At 41.1% G+C, this 25,949-nt stretch overlaps 1 protein-coding gene across 2 annotated transcripts; it reads right to left on the minus strand.

Annotated features, from left to right (window-relative positions):
* Positions 1–412: 412 nt before the first annotated feature.
* On the minus strand, positions 413–23,712 carry LOC115013668 (high affinity choline transporter 1-like). 2 transcript variants are annotated; one of them, XM_029440123.1, is made up of 9 exons: positions 23,422–23,712; positions 16,668–16,876; positions 16,324–16,437; positions 12,629–12,784; positions 8,099–8,247; positions 7,228–7,371; positions 6,819–6,972; positions 6,425–6,642; positions 413–2,254 (listed from the first exon to the last, which is right to left on the minus strand). In XM_029440123.1, exons 2-9 carry the CDS (start codon positions 16,849–16,851, stop codon positions 1,712–1,714), a joined length of 1,662 nt encoding a protein of 553 aa, XP_029295983.1. In that variant the 5' UTR covers positions 16,852–16,876; positions 23,422–23,712; the 3' UTR covers positions 413–1,711. The 2 variants fall into 2 exon arrangements, with proteins under 2 accessions (XP_029295983.1, XP_029295990.1); XM_029440130.1 differs by lacking the exons at positions 16,668–16,876; positions 23,422–23,712 and adding exons at positions 9,526–9,584; positions 11,459–11,508.
* Between the last annotated feature and the right edge of the window lie 2,237 nt (positions 23,713–25,949).

Genomic DNA, 25,949 nt, shown 5'->3' on the forward strand with positions numbered 1-25,949 from the left:
CAAAATATTTAAATGGATTTTTGGAAGATGAGTGAATCAATGAGTAGACATTATACACTTAAAGGTCAACATGTCTTTTATTTCAATACTATTTCTCCTATATCTTGTTTGTCACGATTATCTTAGACAACACAGACCTACAGTTTGAGATAAAGTGCAATTTCAAATCTGGCATAACATCTTTCATTGCACAATAAACAATATATTTAAAAGTTGTGTCATCTGACGCCATGTGTAAAGCCTCCGTTAACCCCCTGTCCTCTACCTCCTGCAGGCCATTGCAATACATTTCCTGATGGAGTTGTTAATGTGTCTCAGGTAGACCGACTCATTCTGCGTCTGAACGCCTGATCGAGAGATGACGAGGCGGGTCGCTCACTTTAGCATCAGCGGCGGTGCTAGCTAGCTCCGAGCTGCTACGTGCTTTGCGTTGAGGTGATATATATATATATATATATTTCGGCTTGAAGTTCTCCGATGGTTCGAACATTCTTTGCTGAGTGAATCTCACAGAACGGAGCATCAACAGTTACATCCGGGAGCTGCTGTGGCCGTGCCCCGTCGGTGACGTAAAGGTAAAGGGGCATCTAAGAGCGCGTTTAATCTGTGTCCATTTTTTTGTTGTGTTATTTTTTCTGTGATTAATTAATTGAAATTAACGCACTAATTTGAATATTGATGATCTAATATTAACTAGCAAGCCAAGAAGAATTCCAGGTGCTGTTAAGTCGAGCTCGAGGCAGCAGATCAACCAGAGAAAGGAAGAGTTCAGGTCACATTAATATAAACGGTTAAACAATAACAATGCCTTTCACAAGTGTGCCACGCAACAGTGCGGAGCTCTCATTCGTTCTTTGGATAGCATTTATTTGTTCTGGTGTGAAAGAGAGCACTGTCATTCTGCACATAGCTGTAAATTATTTACAGAGGTTCACAATGAGGGAGAAGCTAGATGCACTTGCAGTACAGTACAACGTTTCCTGCCGGCCACACTAGTTGATTAATGATTATTCCGTAAAGAAAGAAGTAGATGGTTTGTTGCGTTACTGTTTTCGGAAAGGGAATGTGACACAGTTTCTCTTAACAAATGCTAAATCTAATAAATAACGACAAATTAATTAATTGTAAACTATTTTATCATCTATTGTGTACGTTCTATTGGATTGATTGTTTCTTTCTTTTTTTGTCTTTTGTGTTGCCACAGTGCAATGGTCTTTAGGAACTGAACTCAAGACTGTCGATGAGGTATCTCAATTCATCAAAATGTGGTTCTAATATATATATATATATTTATATAAATCTGTACAAATGTACAAGTGTGTTTTAGTGAGGAGTATCTAATGAATAAGTGCTAAAAGCTAATTAAAGTCTTACAATCACTAGCATTTCATGCCGGGGCTATATGTATGTTATCATCTTCACTAAATGCTATGCTGGCTAATGGCTGGTTTGCTAACATAACTGAGCCTGGGAGCCTATTTTAACTGTATTCTCTGTTGAACACAATGAGCAACTCATGAAATAGATTGCTCAGATCACACTCTGCTAATCTAAATTTCATCGCCACATATTCACTGTGATACTGCACAGACTCTGTACATAATGTTTAGCCTTTGTCGTTGTTCCCCCTCTGTGAACTCCTGCTGAGCAGACACACAAACATGTCTGCCTCTAGCCAGTGCCCATCTTCTCTCCGTCTTTGTGAGCCTCTTCAGCAGGTAGTGGTGTCCAGAAGCGGCTTGGCTGCAGATGCTTCTTCATTAGCAGAGTTGGTCTTCTTGCTATCTGCAGCTCTGGCTGTTGGTTTCTCCTTGCGTTTGATCTTGAACATATCCCATTTTTCGGACAGCAGACCCTTGTTGAAAATTATGGACGCCAGCCATGAGAAGAGCAGGATAGATAATAGGGACATTAGCATGATGGCAGTGCGGAAGGGAAAGTACTGGGTTAAATTTCCCTCTTTGTTCAGCCGGTAGCCGGGGTAATGGATGGCAGGTGGGAGGCCGATGAGAGGCTCGCCGCTCAGGAACCTTAAGATGATTCCCATCAGGAAGCCCACGGAGGCTCCGTAGCCATTCGACATCTTGAAGAAGAGGACGCAGACCAGCTGAGGGAACATGATGGTGTAAGACATGTCCACGCCCACCAGCCAGAAGACCAGGACGCTGCTGTCCAGAAAGGTGAGGGCAGTGCCGGCCATACCCACCACCACCACCGAGATACGGATCACCCACTGCATCTCACGGTCAGACGCCTGGAGGAGCGGAGAGAGTTTAGTTTCTAGGGCTGTATTGAATGTCATTTTTTACATTCGTAACTTCTATTGAGGTTTTCAAATGAAGCATTGAATGTCTGTCATTCATCATCCTAAAAAAACATTTTTTGTTTGTTATTATGGTTATATAAATGTTATTTATATTTGTTAGACTGGTATAGATCGCCCTGTTAATACAGGTGCGTGCCTCCCTTTGTGTGCGACAAGCGGGAACTGTTTTTTGACCGCAGTGAAAATGTTGTTTTCGAAAGGCTAAACGCCAACAAATATGCATTGAAGCAGAATACTTGGTTTGTAGCGAATATCGGAAATGATTTAAATAAAAGTTTTTATTGAAACGCTCTGGAGTTATTGAAAATGTTTGGATCACACAAGTCGGAATCAATCTTACGCAGCCACCACTGGAGTCTAATTCTACAAATAGTATAATACTAATAATATTATATATATATATATATATATATATATATATATTATATATATATATATATATATATATATATATATATATATATATGAGCTGTGGTCTCAAGGTCTTAGGTGCCTCAAGGGGCGGTAACCCTCGAACACCGTGGTGGACCCCGGTGGTCAGGGAAGCCGTCCGACTGAAGAAGGAGTCCTTCCGGGTTATGTTATCCGGGAGGACTCCGGAAACAGTTGCAGGGTATCGAAGGACTAGAAGGGCGGCAGCTTCTGCCGTGTCAGAGGCAAAGCAGCGGGTGTGGGAGAAGTTCGGAGAAGCTATGGAGAAGGACTTTCGGTCGGCACCAAGGTGCTTCTGGAAAACCATCCGGCACCTCAGGAGGAGGAAGCGAGGAACCATCCAAGCTGTGTACAGCAAGGGTGGGACCCTGCTGACTTCAACTGAGAAGGTTATCGGCCGGTGGAAGGAGCACTTTGAGGAACTCCTGAATCCGACTAACACGCCCTCTATGGTTGAGGCAGAGCTGGAAGCTGATGGGGGATCATCGTCAATTTCCCTGATGGAAGTCACTGAGGTAGTCAAACAACTCCACAGTGGCAAAGCCGCAGGGGTTGATGAGATCCGTCCAGAAATGCTGAAGGCTTTGGGTGTTGAGGGGCTGTCTTGGTTGACACGCCTCGTCAACATTGCGTGGAAGTCTGGGATAGTGCCTAGGGGTTGGCAGACCGGGGTGGTGGTTCCCCTATTTAAAAAGGGGGACCAGAGAGTGTGTGCCAACTACAGGGGTATCACAGTTCTCAGCCTCCCTGGTAAAGTCTACTCCAAGGTACTGGAAAGGAGGGTTCGGCCGGTAGTCTGATTGAAGAGGAACAATGCGGATTCCGTCCTGGTCGTGGAACAACGGACCAACTCTTCACTCTCCACTCTCACAAGGATCCTGGAGGGGGCCTGGGAGTACGCCCATCCGGTCTACATGTGTTTTGTGGATTTGGAGAAGGCGTATGACCGGGTCCCCTGGGTGATACTGTGGGAGGTGCTGCGGGAGTATGGGGTGAGGGGGTCACTTTTGAGGGCCATCCAATCCCTGTACGCCCAAAGCGAGGGTTGTGTCCGGATACTCGGCAGTAAGTCGGACTCGTTTCCCGTGAATGTTGGCCTCCGCCAGGGCTGCGCTTTATCACCAATCCTGTTCGTGATTTTCATGGATAGGATATCGAGGCGTAGTCGTGGAGGAGAGGGGTTGACCTGAGGATCTCATCGCTGCTCTTTGCAGATGATGTGGTCCTTATGGCATCATCGGTCTGTGACCTTCAACAGTCACTGGATCGGTTCGCAGCTGAGTGTGAAGCAGTTGGGATGAGGATCAGCACCTCCAAATCTGAGGCCATGGCTCTCAGCAGGAAACCGGTGGATTGCCTACTCCGGGTAGGGAATGAGCCATTACCCCAAGTGAAGGAGTTCAAGTACCTCGGGGTCTTGTTCGCGAGTGAGGGGACAATGGAGCGAGAGATTGGCCGGAGAATCGGAGCAGCAGGGGCGGTATTACAGTCACTTTACCGCACCGTTGTGACGAAAAGAGAGCTGAGCCAGAAGGCAAAGCTTTCAATCTACCGGTCGATCTTCGTTCCTACCCTCACCTATGGTCATGAAGGCTGGGTCATGACCGAAAGAACGAGATCACGGGTACAAGCGGCCGAAAATGGGTTTTCTCAGACGGGTGGCTGGCGTCTCCCTTAGAGATAGGGTGAGAAGCTCAGCCATCCGTGAGAGACTCGGAGTAGAGCCGCTGCTCCTTTACGTTGAAAGGAGCCAGTTGAGGTGGTTCGGGCATCTAGTAAGGATGCCACCTGGGCGCCTCCCTAGGGAGGTGTTCCAGGCACGTCCAGCTGGGAGGAGACCCCGGGGAAGACCCAGGACTCGGTGGAGAGATTATATCTCCTCACTGGCCTGGGAACGCCTCAGGATCCCCCAGTCGGAGCTGGAGGATGGGGCCCGGAGAAGGGAAGATTGGGGTTCCTTACTGGAGCTGCTGCCCCCGCGACCCGATTCCGGATAAGCGGTGGACGATGGATGGATGGATGGATGGATAATAATATTAGTGTAGCCTGATCTTTATCTGCAACTGTGCACAAATACCAGCTTTAAACAGAATGAATAGACATGCAAAAAAAAAAAAAAAAAAGAAGCTGCGCAGAGTTCAAATGTTGATTTAGAATTCGAATGTCAATGTTATGAATGAAGTTTTAAAGATTCAATCTATTCGGGACAACCCTATAACTTTCACATTCCACCTTGTTAAAGTAAGGATCTATGATCATCTGGACTTGAGATTCCATTATGATGACAAAGTACCCCGAAGTTACAGAACTACAAGAGCCCAACAGTGAAGTGGCCCTTTATAAGGAACACCCGTTGGGGGTGTGATAATGAAATCATTGTTGTAAGAGAGCAAACATCATGAAAAAGATTCAATGTGAAAGAGTGGGCATAGTCTGTACATACTGTACAGACTATGCCCACATACTATGCCCAGTATCTACAGTATTGTAAGTCAATAACTACTTTGTTGCCGCCTACAGCTTGTGTTCTGAGTACAGAATAGTGACAAATGTTTGTAAATGCATTTTATCATAGGGTTACTCCTTTCATTCAATACTGATTTATTATGGGCATAAATTAGTGGGACCTGATAGATTAAAAAAGTAAAAAGCTATAGAAGCCATTTGCTTGGGTAAGTTTTGTCTTTGAATACAAAAAGGACAGAGGACTGACTGCCCCACACATTTAAGACCAGAATCTGACTATTTGATATCTATTTAAGAACATAAACATTTTGATGCAAAAAAAATCTTAGTGATTGAAATGTGTCATACCACATAAATAACACAAAAGCCAAATGAAAAAAACAAGACACCAGATACTGCTACTCTGCTAAGCTAGGCTAGTTAACTTTTTAGCAGGACTAGTTTTACCTTCTCTGCAGCATCCAGTGCAATTGATATGATTTTATGTGGTTAATCAACCTTTAAATAACATATTCAAATATGTTTAACAAAAAATATATTTATTATAGTGGCTCAATATTTAAAAAGGACAAAGCTGAAGAAGAAAAAAAGAATACTCTTGCGTTTTCCTCATGTCCTGATTGTCCAAACATAGAGTACAGTATAAAAAGGAAACTTAGGAAGGCAAAGTTCCCCTGCCAAGTTCACTTTTACAGAGGAGCAAAATAAAGCCCACTGACTGGAAACAAACTTACAAACTGGCATGGGATGTACGGTACATGACAGGAGGGCTCTGCAGCGGGTGATTAAAACTGCCCAGAATATCATTGGTGACTGTCTACCAGGCATAAGCGATATTGGTGAGAAGGGTGTGTGTGAGGATAACCCCCCCCCCCACACCAGACTACAGGCTGCAGGACTCATGAACTCATCCTCCACAGTCTACCTTGCATTTTTGTTTTATCCAGCATAAAGGGAACATAACTGCATTTCATTGCATTGTGGTGTATAATGGCAATACATTGAAAATGCCTTGAAAATGTTTTTTAGGTTTTAGCTATGTGATGCAATTATTGGATCAGATTACATAAGGCTTGCAATTAAGATTTAGTTACACAGTTTGGCCTTCAAATTTCAAACTCAAAATCTTTTCTCAACTGCAGTATTTGGTATTTGGTCATGGATATGCACACCGTTGATATTTTTCTCCAAGATTCTCACCTGCTTCCTGAGGATGTTCTTATAGATATTAGAGGAAAACAATGAGGCGGAGGACAGAAGAGCTGAGTCCATGGAGGACATGACGGCAGCCGCTACTGCCCCAATGCCGATGATGGAGATGTAGGGGGGTGTAAGATACTGCAGGGCAATGGGGAGGATGGAACCTGCCTGGTCGCGCTCATATGGGGTGGGCAATCCATAGTCAGTTGAGTTCCAGTCTGGGAGGAAGGACAGATGAATATTTGGATTTAGACCAAAGGAATCTTTGAGAAAGGGGTTAATTCAGTGAAAATGTATGAATTCTGATTGTTTTCTAATGCAAAAGCCAAAGGGCCAACACACACAGACATTAAGCAAAGGAAAGCTGACATAAGAATTTTCCAGAACGGTGAACCTGTAGATGCAGCCACAGCCCCAACCAGAATGGAAGGGATACCCAGCACCAGGCAGAAAGCTGAAGAGGCGAAGCAGGTCACTTGAGCCTGGGTGTAAGATGAGGCGGACAGGATTCTTTGGTAGAACGCCTGGTAGGCCAGACCACCCAGAGCCTGGCACAAACACACAGTTCAGACATGATGACACAAATCAGTTTGTATATCAGTACAGGATAAGGAGAAACAATTCTCTCATGACTTTGCTGTTATTATGTTTGGCTGTTTGCTGATCTAATAGAATAAGCTCATTTAATATAACTGCTTGGGTCAATTTAATTTAACAGTGATGCCAGGAGTTAAGTAAATACTGTACAAGCTGTGTATTAGACAGAATATACTGCTGTCTCTGTGTGTGTATACTCCACTCACCAGCAGCATGAAGTCATCAAACCACTTGCCGGCCTCATCGAGCTCCACCGTGCCGACCCAGGGAGTCTGGAAGGTCTGGTTGTAGGCCGTCAGTGAAATGTCCAAAGAGTGAGGGTTGGTCATCAGGAAAGGAACACACACCCACTGTATACACAAACACAAGGACTCATCTAGTCAGATTATGGGGTTAGTTGGGGACGTGTTCAGTTTGTCACTGGACATTAGGAGTCTGAAACCAGAGTTGGAGTTAAAGCTCCAGTTTCTGATTGTTAAACAGCTTTCTTACGCTTTATAATCATATCCTATGATCTTCATGATCAGCTGATGTTATTTGACAAGTTTTCATGGAATTTGAAGCTCAACTTTTAAATCAACATGGACAAGTAGACTTTAAAGTGCTCATAATAAAATGTAAATGCTGAAAACTGCTGCTGATGAATATCATGCAATAATAATAATAATAATAATAATAATAATAATAATAATAATAATAATAATAATAATAATAATAATAATAATAATAATAATAATAATGGAATGCCCCATTAAATGGATCTTTTGACAGCCTGATATCCTGGAAAACAAATGCCTATTGTTCCAAAGGCTCATTGCACACTTTCCGAGCGACAAATTACAGTTTAGCAGGTAATTTAATCAGGTAGCATAGTTGAAAAGCTACCAGGTACCTTTGCAGGAAAATTTGATCCCTCTGTATTCTTTCAGATACTTGTTTCTACTATGTAGATGAGTGGGTAATCGGATATGAACGATGTTCATTCTTCAATAGAAGAATAGAACTGGAGCTCTAAGGTTCCCCGACCTCATTGTTCAAAATGGCCGTTGTGTGAACTGGTTATTACATGTTACGCACCAGACTGACAAAGATGAGAATGAGCTGGATGACGTCTGTGTAGGCCACAGAGTAGAGCCCCCCCAGCAGTGTATAGATCATGGCCACCACTGACGAGATGATGATGGAGTAGACGTAGGACAGGTCCAGGATCACACTCATTGTTCCACCTGGAGCAACACAGCAGAGCGGTGAGAATCGGAGGACTGACAGAGACAAAAAGTCTTACAGCAACTTGTCTAAAGTACAGGTGTTGGTTGCTACAGATACATGCAACTGCTTACTGTGATAGTTGAATTAAGTGTTTTATTATTAAGTTCTCAGTCTCTCTTTTGCTTTTAAATATTTTCTCTCTTACACAAACACACACATATACATGCATCCACTCGTACTTATACTAAATATTTACTAAGAAGCTAGGCATTGGCATTGTCTTGTTATACTGTTCATATATCTTAAGGCTTTATAAAAAAAAAAAAAAACTTTTACCAACAAAGGCAAAACATTAAATTTCTAATCATTTAAATCAGGAATAAAGTTACACTTAAGTGTGAGTGGCTTTCGTTTACACTTTTAAAGGGGCAGTTCAACCCAAAATCAAAATACATATTATTCCTCTTACCTGTAGTGCTATTTATCAATCTTGATGTTTTGGTGTGATTTGCCAAGTGGTGGAAATATCGGCCATAGAGAAGTCTGCCTTCTCTACAATATAATGGAAGTAAATGGCACTCGGCTTGTAAAAAATAGTTCCTAAATAGTAGTAATAGTTCCTATATGAAACATGATTTCTGGAAAGAGACATTGCTGTTGAGTTTTTCAAATGTATTTTTTACAAGCCGAGTGCCATCTAGTTCCATTATATCAGAGGGAAGACAGACATCTGACAGACGTGGTGGTGGTGGTCTAGTGGTATGGGTTCCAAATAGAACACCGGAAGGTTGTGAGTTCTATACCAGGCTGCCACCATTGTGCCCCTGAGCAAGGTACTTAACCCTGAGTTGCTCCAGGGAGACTGTCCTTGTAGTCACTCTGGAAAACACTTGGTAACTCACACCAAAACCAGATTGATAAATAGCTCTACAGGTAGCAGGAACAATATGTTTGGGGTGAACTATACCTTTAAAAAGCATCCATGAGCTTAGATAAAGCAACAAGCCAACATAAAAGTAATAATGATAAAATGATAACAAACTGTACAGGAACGCATGAAAGAAGCAGCCTATTGATTGTGACTCCAAAAATATGCCTTTTTCAACCTCTTTGATGAATTATCACCCTAATACTGATAATTCTTAATTAATCAAGCAGAAGGTGAAGATAATTGTTTTCAAGTAGTGAAACAAATGTGTAAAATAAATAAATAATAATAAGTGAATGTAAACAAGTGAATAATAATAAAAAAAAGACATCTTGTTACTCAAACAAGGCAAGCAAAACGTCACTACCTTCACCGTCTCTTCTCCGTCCCCCCAGCCGCAGCCTGCAGCCACACCACAACAATGCCCTTAAACAGAGAAGTGTCAGACCGGCACCATCGATCGCCACTCACCACCCAACTGACCCCTCAACCCTCTAAACCACCCCGTCTTTGCAACATCTTTATGATGCTTACTTTGACTGTTTTCACTTTGCCCTTTCACCCCATGTGCTTGAAACTTTTAAAAAATCTGATCTATTACCTTGGAGCTTTTAGTCACCTTTTTTTCCCCAGCTGCTTTAACTAATTACGCAAATAGTTAGTTTTTGTTTATTTACTCTACAGACAGACTAATCCGTCACTTGACTGCCATTAAAACAAGATAGTAGATACTTCAGTTATTAACCACCTGTTCACACTTGGCACAAAAATGCATTTGGTTAGTTAAGCCCTAAATATAGGTGGTAATACATGAAGGGGTCGTCAGTGGTGACGCAAATGTATACATGACAATTAGAGCTGCTAAGATTAATGGATTAATCCATTAGTTGTTCACTATTAAACCCAACGGCAACTATTTTGATAGTCGATGAATTGGTTTGAGTAATCTTTTAACAACTCCAGCTTCTTAAATGTGAATATTTTCAGGTTTCTTCACTCCTCAAAGATATTCAGTTTACTGTCATAGAGTTGTGGACAATACAAGGCATTTGAGGACGTCATTTTGGGCTTTGGGAATTAGTGATTGACATTTTTGAACATTTTCTGACATTGTATAGACCAAAAACTAGAAGATAATCAATAATGAAAATAATCGTTAGTTGCAGCCCTAATGTCCCTAATGACAAACTGCACAGTTTACTTTACATAACAAGCCTCAGAACAACGGCTGGAAGTTACAATAATCTTTTCAACTCTTTCCATTTAAGTCATATTTACAACTTTGTTTTTGAACTTCTTCTCATTACTCATTATATTTACTATATTGACCACAAGTGGTCAGTCGAGATGCATTCTGATGCCATGTGTGAACTGAAATCCATCTCAACTACATCTAACTCTGATCTGAATATGTTTGGATAAACATCCAGATTCAACAGGGCACTACATCACTCATCTGTTCTGTGCTGAGCTGTTAGCCTCTGTGCTAAATTTAGGAAAAGGAAAGGTGGAATGAGATTCAGGGGCCTTAGGGACTTAATAAGCCGTACCAGGGACGGACAGAGGGGAAAGAGCTGCCTAAATACCCACCGTGTTGTTTTTAGATCCATGTCCCACTTTCAAAACTCCTGCATGTGTGTGTGTGCACAATCACCATAAACGCACCCCTTCTGTCCTGTCCCCGATTCCTTCCCGGCAGAAATGTTATCCTGCCTGTGTGCTGTTGTATCGCACAGCTAACTGACAGCACATGGAAAGTATATGTTAAAAGTGAAATCTTCTCTGGCACTTATCCGCCACACACACACTCTCGCTCAAGCAGATCGTGAAGCTCAGTTTATACTACACATACACATACACACACATAAACAGTCTCCCAGCAACAACTCCTGTGGGTCAAATGCTCAGCTCACTCAAGTGTCAAGTGTTTATGTGTGTGTTATGCCAAGCACATGTCAGGTATCAATGTCCTAGAAACAACGACAGGAGGTTTTACTGAGGAGTGAGGGGTCCCCCTGATTCTATATTGGTTTCATAGGTTTGGACAGAATGGTCCCTGGAACATTCCTGCCTCCCTACCAGTCCTTTTGAGGAGTGTCAGCACAGTGTACAGTGCTACCTTGCTGACTCAAACGCTGTTAATGGATTTCACTGATGTCTTTTTAAACATCTTTTTACACAGAGATAATATGATAATTCCCCATGTAACATTCACCCTCTGTCAATCATTCCGAGCCCTTGCACAAACAATGGGGGAAAAAAGTCTCTCATGACACAACAATCTGTGAATAGTTGATCACCTTTCACAATCAACAGGCTGCTCGATGTTTAACCCCTTTTTCAAATAACACTGGAAAAGAACACAGCATTAAAAACACAAACAAGAAAACATGATGTACACACGCATCTTCTCTCACGAACATTCATACTGCAGAGCACTTACACTCTGGTATCCACTATAAAAGCGCAGACACACTCTCTCACACACACACACACACACACACACACACACACACACACACACACACACACACACACACACATACACACACACACACACACACACACACACACACACACACACACACACACAGTTAAATGATCACTTACAGATTAGAGAAACAAACAATAGTGCTTATTTTCAAATAAGTCATCTTGTCATCTGAACAATTTTCCACACTACACATGATAATCCATATAAATAATAATAATAATAATAATAATAATAATAATAATAATAATACTTATAATAATAATAATAATAATAATAATAATAATAATAATAATAATAATAATAATAATAATAATATTCCACAACAGCAGTTGTTATTTTTAGTGACTGACCCTCATTCTGCTTATAATGCTATGGTCAAAAAAATGTATTAAGCATTTTTATTTTATTTCAGCAAAGCAGCTAAGACAAGCGTCTACAGCATCTGCACTTAATATATGTGTGCGGTAAATAGTTAATATGATAATGGCCTTTGACTTTTTTAATAATCATTTTCACAAATATGTCATGTATATAGTGTTTTTTGAACTTCATATATACCTCTTGTTATGTAACTGTTTATCTACTGAACTAAAGCAGCTAGATATAATGTGGGGTCAAAATAACAGAAACACCAGACAATAAAATGTAATCCATTATAATGGCTTAGTAATAAATAGTTTGTGAAAACTGCATTATTACGAGACACAGACTTCATTCTAAAGGATGTAGTGTTGATTTTATGATGTTGTCAGGTGTTACTTGTATTGTTTTCACCTGCTTTCTTGCTGTAATCTACAGCTCAGTGCCAAAAAAAAAAGCACCAATCATCAGCACCCGGCTGTTTTTCTACTCAAGTGTTTGTGCACATTGTGCAAGCAGATATGTGGGTGCCTGTTGTGTGTATAGGTACGTGTGTGTTAGTATGTGTGTGCACACATTATAGTGCCACACAGTTTTACAGTGTGAAGTAACTTACCCAGGCTGACGAGTGTGCGTGCCACCCACAGGACATCGGCTACCAGTGCGGGAAGGATCAGCGCACTGCTCAGAACGTTCCCATACTTCTGTTGGAAGGGGTCCATCATTGTCACATAATTGTTCTCCCTCATAGGCCTGGCAAAGAAAAACCCACCTGGAGCAGGGGGAAGGGATTAGCAATGAAAAATAAAGAGATGAAGCCAAACATGGCTGTATTTCTATAATTTAAAACCCAAATGAGAGAGAAAGGTGGGAGAGTGAAAGAACAAGTGTGTGTGTGTGTGTGTGTGTGTGTGTGTGTGTGTGTGTGTGTGTGTGTGTGTGTGTGTGTGTGTGTGTGTGTGTGTGTGTGAACAATAAGAAAAACAAGTGTTCCCTCCAGATAACACAATAAACATCATAAACACCTTCAGCTGAACCCATGGGTCCACTTGGCCAACAATGGAGAATGTTGTATTTCCTGATCAGGGAATTTGGCGTTTCCAGTAGGCATTACTCTTACACAATGCTATTGTCTACAGCAGGGGTATTCAACTAAATTTCTTACTAAAGGTCCAGTTAGAGAAAATGTCCGCAGGCAAAGGTCCGGAGCATCATAATGTCTAACTTGCGTTATGAATTAATGTGATATATATTGAAGTAGCCTAGTAGCTGTATCAACTTCTGCACGTCATCAACAGCTGACTGTCAAATCTAATAAAGACGTACCATTCAAAAACATTTAGACAATATGTATTGTCACTTAACATTGAACTATACAGATATATAATACAAAAATAAATAAAGTGTAGCAGCAGCTTGAGTTTCCCTTTTTCTTTAACTGTTTCACATCTTGATTTAACTCTCAACCAGTGTTAGAATAAATCAGTCTCAACACATCTTAACAATTGAACAGTTTAACCCAGGCTAGCACATCCTGGGTTAAACTGATCTCTGTGGCTGATGATGATGACAGGTGGCCTATTTGCTTTATTTTGTCACAAATCAAAATCATATTGGGCTCTGAGTGCTTATTTTCTGTGCCCTTAGTTCAGACTTGAGTGGGTTTGTTTGGTCAAAAACGTTGTGCTTTGTCTCATAGTGGCGTTTCACATCACCACTGTTAAAGAGCACCACGGTCTCTGAGCATACAGTATGAGACGCTGGTGTTGTGCTCCAGTGGGAAGGATGGACATGAATGAGTCCATTCTGGGTTGAAAGCTCTGTTGACTTTTCTCTTCTTGGAGAGTGACATGAGTAGTTATTGTTCTCTCCCTGTCTGCCGCTCACTCATCTCTTCGTCTGTGTTTCTCTCCCTTTCTCCGTCTTCTCTCCCTGTATCGCTAACTCGTCTTTCCTTCTGTCACGCGCCTCTTGCCTCTCATCTGTCTGTATTCAGAGTCGCAATGCCGGTTGGAATGCACAGATTTGATTGGCTGCGTAGCATCACGTGGGATGGCTTAACTTTCATGTAATTGGTCTGTGAGTTTCCTGAACCGCTAAACCAGTGCCTTAAAAACGAGAAAAGCTGCGCCGGTTAAAATAGAAGCGCCCCGTCAAAATTGAAAATCCCTTAATAATGTATTGATTATAGGTCCGGGTCCGGATAGGTCGGCATCTGGGTCCGGACTCGGACCGTGGTCCGCCTGTTAGTGACCCCTGGTCTACTGTGACATTGACCCGCAGCGATGATTTCACCTGCTGCAAATGTTTATGGACAGACTACCACTGAGTTTGTCAGTGTGATAATTTTTAGGATTGGGCAATCTAAAGTCTCTTTCACACAGCCTATTCCTGGAGCATTTCCAGTTTGGGGTCATGTGTGAATGGGAGCAGGGATATATATTAAGCGAAATCTGTACGGCCAATTTCCCACCTCAAGACCTAGTAACATTTCAGGGAAAATGCCAGTATGGCTGTGTTGTGAACATAGACCGTATAAAATATGGTTGTAGTCTCTATGACGTCACCCATACGTTTCTGAAGAGGTGGTGAAACTCAATGTGGGTTGCTCTGGCCGTCGCCATCTTGGCATTGATGACACCGCCTAACTCCTGACTGATCCAAAAAATGTGCAAGGCTTATGCAGCAGAGCAGTAAGGGGCACCTACCTGTCACTCAAAGCGGCCATACCCTTAATTATGCATAACCTTAAGATATATATAAATGGGTAAGTTATATAAAAATTCAAACCTTGCACAGTTGTTATGAATGGGGAAATTAGCTATAGAGACCAAAAACGTTTTTTTTGTGCCTGTAGGCTGTAAACATGTTTATTTCTGCTGCAAAGTTGGACATTTTAATATGGAGGTCTTTGGGGATTGACTCGCTTTTGGACCTAGCCTCAAGTAGCCATTTGAGGAACTGCGGTTATTATCACTTCCGCATTGGCAAGATTTCTCAGCACCGGAGCGTGTCGCTTGGTTGTGAATGAAAGCAGTAAGATTGCAGGGACAAGTATGTAAAGAGTCACGTCCCACAGACACTTTCACAAGGAGCGAGCAAACCAATCAAAAGACTCCGCTGATGACCTATTTGATTCTGTGACTTGTTTAAGGTTTAGCATTTACGCCAATGCTTTCCCTTGAGTCGCAAAAATCTTGAATACTAAATACATTAAAAGAACATTGGCACCAGGCAAAAACTGCTCCTCAGCTGACGCCCGCCATGTTCATGAAAATAACAAGAGACCTCTTCCGCTGCGTAAACATCCATATCCATAAGTGTTGCATTACCTCCATCTGCTGGACTGTCCCTTCTTTTGCCAGGGCTTGTTTGAAAAGGTGCAAAATGGAAATGTTCCTCGATGTAGTGCATGTGTAAATAGTGAAAATCACTGGCGGTGCCTGAAAGATTATTCTAGAAATTTATCGGGAACTGTGAGCAAAATAAGCTTATGTCTCTGGGTGAACTCTCCCTTTGCACCTGTTGCCTCAAATTACAATCCTGAACTCATTTGTCATGGTCCTATTTTTAACATGACATAACACTTTTATTGGTGCAGATCAGATGGGAGATGGGGGTGGGGCAGTTACGTTACTCGTCAAGAACGCCTTAGCTCAAGACAGAAGTTAATTTTTATATTGTATTTTACTAACTGTGTGTAGAAACTTCATTTTAGATTTTTCCTGAATTGGTTAGTGTACTCTATTGATTGAAATATTAATCCTACACACACTTGTGCTTAGTGCTAAAATACTGATACACCAAATTACATTGTTGCTAAGCTAGTAAGTGTCATTATCCCAAATGATTTTCATTAGTGTATATTAGTATAATTGAAATGAATGAGTTAAATGTTGACAAGGGAATTCTTTCTTCTTCCAAAAGACAAAGTCCTGACAAACTTAACTTCACAATATACAAAAAGTTATAATTCTACAGTAAAAAGCCAAAAATCTGTATTTAAGTGAGGCTTCCCAGTGTTTGAATGTTACTGGCCTGTTCCGCAAGTTACCGGTGATTTATTTCAGACCCTGCATACAGTACTGTGTACAAGACTATTTATGTTAGACTACATAAAGTTATATTTAAATATTTAATCCTGCAATATAATGAACCATTATATCAATGTCATCAGCACAGTTGTATCCAATTACTTTGGTCCAGATTGCAATCAGCTGATGTTGTTTGTCACAACAACAATAAAAAGCAGAGAAGATGAAGACAGGGTGTCAGAGGTTTTAAAGCTCAGTGGTCAGTGTTGCTACTCACCTAAGAAGAAGGTCATGACATAGGGCACAGGCATGAGAGCCCACACTGCACCCAGTGTTGGATTGTACGTCGCCTCAGCTATACCTAGAATGAAGCCTCCACCCACCCATGTAGCTGCAGAAAGACAAACACACATATTAGAAAGGGAAACATGACATATACACCACATAAGCTTGTGCATTCCACTGACTTCGCCATGCATACCAAACAAACACTTATTTATTTTTTTAGACACACCACCACTAGAAGTCAGTTATCACAACTTTCTTTTCTACAAACATAAATAATTCTGTTATCTATTGTCATAAACACGACTGAAAACAATCAGGCCCGGACTGCTTTACCAGTAAGAGTGAAGATGCCGACGAGCAAGTTGATGTTTCGTCCAGCCAGTAGCGTTATCTCCATGCCATCTCCTGAGCACTTCTTTTCCTCCTTCTTGGAGCGAAAGGACGCCCAGATGCCCGTGCCCAAGATCAGCAGGTAGAACAATGCCATCACCACCAGACCCGGTACATTGAGAACCATAATAAACTACTCCTGTGCACGTTTCCTGTAGAGAGACACACAATAAAGAAACATGAAGATTAGAGATGCTCAAAGCTATAAAAAATAAATATGAAAAATTACTGATTGTTATGCTTGTTTAAATCACTATAACATACAGCTGAAAACGGACAAACAAAATCACATTACAATACATTCCATTTATGTAAAAAGTAGTGTAGGACTGCAGGGCAAGGGGGGCGGTAAGGCAAGTTTGCACAAAATACAAGTGTCATAAAAGATGACTCTGACAATCAAAAAGGTACATTTATCATGAGCAGAAAGCTATAAAGCGCAATTGATAAACAATTATGAATAGAAGACAGTAGCTTATATTCAAATCAATGCACAGAGGAGGATGAGTGAAGTAGAAAAGGAACTCTATATGTCTTCTTAAAGAAGTAAAGAAAGAGAGGCTGAAGTGGGTGGGAGCAGCAGTATCGCGGATGACCTGGCTCTGCTTGCTTGGCAGATGGGGGGAGACGGGGTGATGAGAAGGGGTGGAGTGGAGGAGGAGGAAAAAAGAGGGTGTGAGGGATGGAAGGATGGAGAGTCAGAGAGGCGAAAGGGGTCTCACCATAATACTTGGCAGCACTGACAAAGATGGCGGACAGATGTTGTCCCCCGTCTTCAGTGGTTGGGCGGCCCGAGTTTCGACCCCAAACATCGTGAAGTGAACACAACTCAGAGCCACGTTAGTGTGTACACATGTGTGTCTATGTGTGTGCAGTTACTGTAACTGTGCATTGGACAGATGGTTTTCTAAAAAAAATGTCAGGAGCCTTTGCGTCTATAAAAAAAAGTGTTAATCTAATCTCTAATCCTGACTACTGGTTTGCACCTACTTGCACCCACTTCTCTGCACATTGACATGGCTTATGTTGAGTATCAACTGTTGTTAATGCAGTCCAGGAAAAGTGAAGGACTCAGGACAAGTTTTCTATCTAAAATACCACAGTAAGGCAGTTTCTTAGAAAAACTTTTTTTCTTTATTATAAACAGAAACTCATAAAACACAGCCATCATTTTCATGAAAAACAAGACATAGCCCCCGCCCAACGTAGTAAAAAAACAATTTGTTATACAAAAAGCTTTGGCTCGAATCATAAAAGTCAAGGAGAAAAGAATGCATGTATATCCACTTGGGAGGATAGGGAGAGGGAAAAGAAGGAAGTGTTTGTGAAAGGAATGGACTGGAAATATGGGTAGGAGGCAAATTAGGGTGTGTGTGTGTGTGTGTGTGTGTGTGTGTGTATGTGTGTGTGTGTGTGTGTGTGTGTGTGTGTGTGTGTGTGTGCGTGTGTGTGTGTGTGTGTGTGTGTGTGTGTGTGAGAGAAAGAGAGAGAGAGAGTGTGTGTGTGTGTGTCTGTGTGTGTGTGTTTTATCTGAGTTCTTGGAAGGAATGGGCTCCAGGCCAAAGTCAACAAAAACCTGAAAACCTCACTCTTATGGCACATACATCTTTTTCCTTGTTCTGTATGTGTTTGTGCACACTGTTGCAGCCTCTGCATACCAGACCAGACCAAATGCATCTATATGTTTCTGATTACAGCACTAACGGTACTGCAGCACATTTCAGTGCTACGGCCTTTATTCATTTTCTACACAATATTTCAGAGTTACTTTATGAACGTTTTACTCCACTACATCAGCTGTAGAAACAAGCTACTTTGCAGGGCAAGGCTACAGCACAGCACAAGCAAACCATTAAAATAGCAACAAAATACTCCACCAATGCTTAGTTGAGTAATTGCTGCTGGAAGACCTGGTTGACATCTAACAAGCAATTCTCAGAAAAGACGCTACGCAGTGATGTTAGTTTGTTGAGGGAGTGGTCACTACCCAAATGTAATTCTTGGAAAACATTTGTCTGGCAGCCTGCGGCGCTGCTACTGCCAGCCCTTTCTTTCTACATTGAGTTTGCCTTTCATAATGGTCATCAATAATTAAATGTTTAATTTCATTTAATAATAAATGTTGTTTATATTAATTATAGACAGAAAAAAGGTTAAGAAGCATGTGGTCATGTGCTCTTTTTGTTGTCATTAATGACTGAGAAAAACTAATACGCTTCTTTAGCTAACCTTTAGCTTGCGTCTTTTTTTTACCGGCCAGTCGCTAACTAGCTGTTATAATTGTGTTGTTTTGTTTAAAAAAACGTCCTGTTGCTAATGGAAAATAGGTTAATGAGAGCAGCGAAATTAAAACATTGTATTACATAATGTAGTTAATGTGCTATATAACTAAAACTACGAGCTAAAACCGGTTAAAGACAATTTGACATTAACAGTATGTGTAAAAAGGTAAAAAGTTGATTTGTGAAGCTTCACAGTAGTGAATTTCAGTTTGTAATTGCTTTTCTCCTTTACTGTTCAGTTCTTTTCAGCTAGGCAGGATTTTTACAGTCCAGACTATTTTAGTTAGCCCCCTCTGTAACAGTATTCAAGATATTTCACATAGCGGAGAGAAACCTGGTGTCCCTCCAAATGGATATGCACACCTATTGACCTATTTTGGAGTTGCAAAAGACATTCCCATTATATGTCCCCTTTCCTCACTACACACTCGCGTAAACACACTTTCCCTGCCCTCTTCTGTCCATGTGATAAATGTGAATCCTTTCGCTCTCACAGTCACTTCAAATTTGTTAATGGCAAGAGACAAATGTTTTAAGATTTCACTTACAATATTGTGAAAATACGTCTCTCTCACTTCACATTAAGTGGTAGAAACATAAGTAATATTTTTAGGCAAAAGTAAATATCATCTGGTGGTAATCTGTTACCAGAAAAAAGAAAGATAAGGGTCTAACAACAAGCTATATACAGTAGTTAGTCAACAGAGAAAGCATACATCCCAGCTCTTGAGGTCACCCAAAACATTTCCTCCACCTTGTTGAGGTATACTGCGGGCAGATTGGACAGTTCTCCATGTGAACTGGGTATGTTGGGTTGGTAGAGAAGAACACACAACTTCCTTCTCCTGCCTCTAAATTGGTCTAACACATCCGAAGCACATGCTTATCTCTGTCTGTCAGCGCACAGACACACACAGAGCAAAAGGGTTGTAAAGTAATCTATCAACACCCTGTCCTCAAGCAAGAACTTATCACTTCAATGAATCAGCGTCTAGTCATTTTCCTGGTATCGTCGCTTGTGCAATGTGCTTTTTCAGCCCCTTGTAACTTTCCATGACTCTAAACTACAAGGCTCACACGTGAATACAATGGAGGTGCAAACAGAACATTTGTATTGGTTTTGCATCTTGTGCTACCTTTGTAAGACAACAGTAATATAATTTTCACAATTAAATATAATTTCAGTAAAGTCTGCATAATGTTGAGGAGTAGCAGAAACTTTATTTTTGATCTTGGTGGTGCAAACCAAAAGACGAAAGTCCCCATCAGGAAAACCCCACTCAACATGCACACCAAAAATAAGAAAAAACAGAATACCCATTAATGTCATAACTCGCCTAAAGTTTCAAACATTTGACATTTTCATTAACAGGAGGTACTCACAGAATAAAACCACAGCAAAATTAACCATGAACCTTAGTGGAAGAGGTGTAGCATGGGCCAAGGAAGAACCCATTACATTTGGGAGCAGATCCGAAACACAAGAGGATACACACATTATTTTTCACTTGTGGTAAAGGCCTTGCCGGAGGTCTGCACTCTCCGAGTGCCCTCCTAGTGATAAAATCAATAAGACAATGTATTTTAATGACATGTTCAGGGTGCCTTGACAACTACTTGAGGGATTAGTAAAAGACAGGGTGTGGCTCCCTTCAAGACTGCCGATGAAGGTCACTCAAACAACCAATCAAACAAGTCCTTCTAACGTAGTCTAGATTTGACTGATTCTACATCTGATTGTGCTTATTGATTCTGGTTCTTATTCAATCCTAGTCACATACAGCATACATTGTGTAGCCTTACAAAACATTCACCAGCAGCCAGACAGCCTTGCATAGGAAAGGAAACCCGGTTAACCTACTATGGGTTAAAAACCAAGTCTGTTTCTATATCAGTGGTATTTTGGAAGTTTATTAAGGATCTAAGGGTTAAAAATTGGAAGCGTATTGATGCCACACCATGTCATTGCAAAATACAAACTTATCACGTTATGACTTCAAACGTTTTGTGATAAGCTTGGATATCATAATTAAATGAACATATCTTGTTTATAATGTAAAAAACATCTTGTTTTAACAATAAACTTTGACGTTATGACTGGATACTAACCCATTCTTTTTTTCTAATAATAATAATAATAATAAATTGTATTTATAAAGCGCCTTTCAAAGCTAAAAGTAATCTCAAGGCACTAAAAGGTCTGGCATGGCAGCAATACGCTGAGGTAATTTCTTCACTGTTCCTCATTCAATCATAAATATGGAATTATAGTTCCAAACCATTGAAATAACTTGCTAAAACATAGATGCTTTAAGACAGTTTGAGTTTTGAAGCCCATCGGTGTATAAAGCAGTCTCCATAGCAAATGTCTTAAGTCACCTGAGCTTAAAGGATTATTTAGAAACGCCTAACTCTGTACGAGGAGTTCACTCACAGTTCCAATGCTGGAATACATTTTACATTAACATTAGATATACTGCAGGTTTGACAGCGCCTGATGATATTTTAAGGCTTTTGCCAGGGACTGAATATACTGTACCCTTAACTGTGCTCTGCTTCAAGAAAGCAGGTACAAGATTGATTTCTCTGTGATGAGAGTATCTTGAGACATGAGCTCTCTCTCTGTCTAAATATTCCATGTGGTATTCTCTTTCATACAGGTGCAGAAGTGCGTCTTGGCACGGACGCAGTTACAACACTCTTACTACGAATACTCCCTTACACATACACTTCCTCATCTCCCTGCCTCTCAGTACTTTTCCATTCAGACCAACTCTTCTGACAACAGTGTGTTTGTCACCTCCCTCTTCTCCTTCACCACTCCCCTGGAATTTGACGATGAGTGTTTACGGACGCTATCATCTGCTATTAGCGGGTAATAGTGAACTGAGTGTTAACAGTAACTTTCACCGCAAGTTTAGGTGTGTGTGTGTGTGTGTGTGTGTGTGTGTGTGTGTGCACATGCGCATTCACACATGGTATAAGGCTATAAGACTTCTGTTTGATGTCAATCACCAGTGAAATGTGACCTCACAATGCTCCAGGCACTTTGTTTCACAGGACTGCTACCTCCCTTCTTCTCATTTCAATTAGTTTACACTGCATGGTATGGATCTACTTGACTCTTTTTTGGTTTTCCATTAGGGGAAGTTGTGCATAGTACCTGATACCTTTTTTAGTACCACCTCAACCGAGGTTCCAAACGAGCTGAGCTGATACTACATTGTGATGTTAAAACACTGCAGACCACTGATTGGTCAGATGTTTAAAAATGGTAGCTAGCAAAACTACAGCATACACCACACCTAACAATTGAGGAAGTGTAGACTCTGTTTGGTTGCAGATGAAAGGAGTGTCCGTTGACACAGCAGTTTTACGCGGCTTTGCCACGCCGAACAGCAGATCGACCCGCTACACTGATGGGGTAATATCTGCAGTGGAAAACACAATTCTGCAAAGTACCTGGTACCAAAAGTAAGTGAGTCGAGTCAAGTACCATGCGGTGGAAAATTGGCAATAATATGGCTGGCCAACAATTCAGAGATTAGTTCTCTGCAGCAGATTCAGCCCCAATTTAGATCAAGGCTATCAAGGCTTAACAATCAGAACTACAACCAAGACAACTCCAAGGAATAAACAGCAGTCACTGTAAACATCACATTTGTTTACTGCTGCTCCGTGAGTTTTAAAACTAACGAGAGTATTAAATATTGGCTGTTAAAGTTGACTTTGGGAAAAATAGTCCTATTGATATGGCTAAAAATAGACTTTGACTATCTCTGACAAAGTCACACACAGGACTCAGAAGCAGGTGCATCAAAGGTCTGGCGAAAACAAAAGGATCTGTCAAAAGTAAACTTGGGACATCAAAGACGAAAGAAGGAGACAGCTTCTCACTTAGGTAATTCCCTCGAGGGGCTGTGACTACTATGTGTCGGGGAGTGGTTGGGTTAGGGAGCCCTCATGGGTGATGATTTAAGAGTGACAGCAAGTGACAGGACATACTGTCGTAAAAAATAATAATTTGAGAACCGACAAATTTTTGCATCTACAGTGACGGACAAAATAAATGACAACAAAATCCCTCACTGCATTCTATACAGCCAGTCTGGAATGTAATGTAGCTAGTGATCACCACAAGTCTTAACAAAAACAGATTTTTCATTAGGTTTTCAACAAATACTTTCTAGCAGTGCCCCTCAGGACTATTTTTAGGATAGGCATACACTCTCTCTCTAAGTGTGTCTTAACTTGACCAACATGCACACAGGTGGGGACATTTCTGTACTGTACTTCTGGCAAAAACATGTATACAAAGTCAAAAAGGTGTACATAATGTAAACAACAGGACAGCAATGGAAAAGAAACTGAGCACAGGAGACTTAAGTGAGTATATTCAATGACTGGATACATACCTAGGGTTAACAGTACGTGTCAGTTCTTAATGATGATCTGAAGATGAACAGATGAGTCAGGCCAGTTGATAAATTCAGTCCAGGTGGAGAAAGACTCATGTGACACTCATCCACAGTGTTAGAAAGTGAAAAGTTAAGTCACAAAGGTAAAAAAATAATTCTATTTCAAAACGGTTTTCTTTTTTAAAGTGCTCTGCAACAAAGAGGGAGAGAAGTCAGAGTTGATGTTCGAAGCTCATGAGGCAAGTCAACAATGAAGGATGGAACTCTCTAGAATTAAAAGTCAGCCTTCCCCTGGTTTTAAACCTCACAGAGTAGGAGGGTCAGACAGGATTCAAGGGAGAAGGAATCTGCCACTACTGCCACCTGATTGGTGTATACATCAGTGCTCATGTCTGCAGCCAATAAGCTGTGTTCAGAATGCGATAAGACTGTGCCCCTGTGTCCACAGGATGACTTTGACTGCAGGGCGGCACTGGCACCTCCAGCAGCTTCTAAACAACTCCCCCTTTCTCTGTTCAACTCTGCCTCTAGTTAACTCAAGCATTTCCTCTCTTTAATGTCTTCAAATTGTGTCCTTTTTGACAACTCTCTCCCTCTCTATTTCCAACAATTCTAAAACTTCATCAGAAATGACTCACTTCCCCTCTTTATCTCTCACCTACCTGCTGTGTTTCACAGTGACTGTACAGCCACCAGCTTCCTCATACACACACAATAAATGGAGAAAAACATGTTCTTGTTCATGTTTTTTTCTCTTCAGTGTGCTCACGGGTTGGGGAGGGGCTGTCGGGGGTTGGTGGTTTTGTGGGCGTGCACAACCGCCTCCTTGCCCATGACTTCCACAAAGCGTTGCTTGTTCTGTCCATGTAGTTTAGTATATCAAGCTTTTAGTAAATCACATGGGAAGAACCAGACAGAAAGTATGGGCCAACAGAATTGGCAGTGAAGAAATAGGCATGAGTTTGGTCAAATATAGATATACAAATAAAAGTATTATGCTCTTGTTTACAGAGGAGCTCCTTTCTCAATTTAAAATGATTTAAGTCAAACATCAAAGTCTGCCTGGATTTACAGACTCCTGTTAAGACGACTGTGTACGGTCCAGCTGGAGCAAAATGTCAGCCAATCATTCTCACACTAGTGGGGAAAGACGAGGCCATGTCACATTCAACCAACAAACTTGAACTATAGTAGGCTACTGTATGTGTACTGTTTGCAGAGCAACTTTCTCCTGGCAACTCAACCTTCAAGTGCCAGCCTTCATATACAAACCACCATAACGAGGGCTGTCACCATATCAGATTCTCACTCACTCCACAATTATCGTGGCCAAAATAATTCACAATAACGAAATGATCGCAATATCTATAGATTTTTTGAATAATATTAACGATAATAATGCTTTCAGTATCTTTAACCTTGTTTATTGTGAGTGGGGCCGTAGGTAGGGAACTGAAACCGAAATGATTTGAGCCGGTGGAATATTCACATGATATTTTCAAAAGTGTATAAGGCCTACAAGTATATAACATAACATAATAGTGTCAATAAAACTAACAAAAACACACTAACATAGCCCTTTCGAAACGCCTGTAAAGATCATGTCAAGAAGAAAATATTTCCTGACCAAAACATTTCATAATTAAATGCCAGAGGGAATTTTAGTACCATCCACCAACACTCTCTTCCTCAGTTACAAACATTTAGCAGCTTGATCCAGAGTTTTCGCTGCTTTCCTTTCCTCAGTTTGAATCAACAAAGAAATTAGCTGTGCAGAGCTGAGGCTACGCTGCCCCTCTTCCTGTACCAAGAAAGCCCAGGAACTCCCTGCTTTGAGAGCGTGTGTGTGTGTGTGTGTGTGAGTGAGTGAGTGAGTGAGTGAGTGAGTGAGTGAGTGAGTGAGTGAGTGAGTGAGTGAGTGTGTGTGTGTGTGTGTGTGTGTGTGTGTGTGTGTGTGTGTTGTGTGTGTGTGTGCGTGCGTGCGTGTCCGTGTGTGCAAATGCTCTACGAGTAGTCACTTCTACACCCTGGTGACACCATCCATTTTGAGATATCATTAGTCGTGTTACCATAAACATTGTTATGCTGCAAAATTCGATAAAACCCTCTCAACAGTGCATAAAAGTGTTTACTCTCGCATGAGGTGGTTTTTGCCTTTGTCGAAAAAGAGTTGTTTACATGAAAATGCCTTTGCATTTACATTTCTGATGTAGCAAATATATAACTCACATGATTGATCCGCTATGTCCACTGTCTGCGGCCCTTGCTGCGTGCTTTAGAATCATTGTATTGATTTGTCTTCATCCCCAGACAGCGTGAAACATGGCTAATACCAGCTGACATGAAAGAATGATTTGTCTAATTTAAGCAAATTCCTGAAGATCTCTCTCCATATTTCTCTCGTAGATGAGCTACGTGACCAAGGCAAATTGTTTTGTTTCTGGTTTGCAACCTCTACTTATTCTACTCTGTTTACTGGCGGATCACAGCAATGCGTAAATCGTAGCCTACACCGAAAACTATTG

Source organism: Cottoperca gobio, chromosome 1 (assembly GCF_900634415.1).
Source record: "Cottoperca gobio chromosome 1, fCotGob3.1, whole genome shotgun sequence".
Classification (NCBI taxonomy): domain Eukaryota; kingdom Metazoa; phylum Chordata; class Actinopteri; order Perciformes; family Bovichtidae; genus Cottoperca; species Cottoperca gobio.

Bases quoted from the DNA above. Each gene is read 5' to 3' on its own strand.
- LOC115013668 (XM_029440123.1), bottom strand. From the start codon at position 16,851: ATGGTTCTCAATGTACCGGGTCTGGTGGTGATGGCATTGTTCTACCTG. The intron at 16,438-16,667 runs GTAAAGCAGTCC...GTCTTTCTGCAG, and splicing joins CGGCATCTTCACTCTTACTG to CTACATGGGTGGGTGGAGGC. The intron at 8,248-12,628 runs GTAAGTTACTTC...GTGTTGCTCCAG, and splicing joins ACGCACACTCGTCAGCCTGG to GTGGAACAATGAGTGTGATC.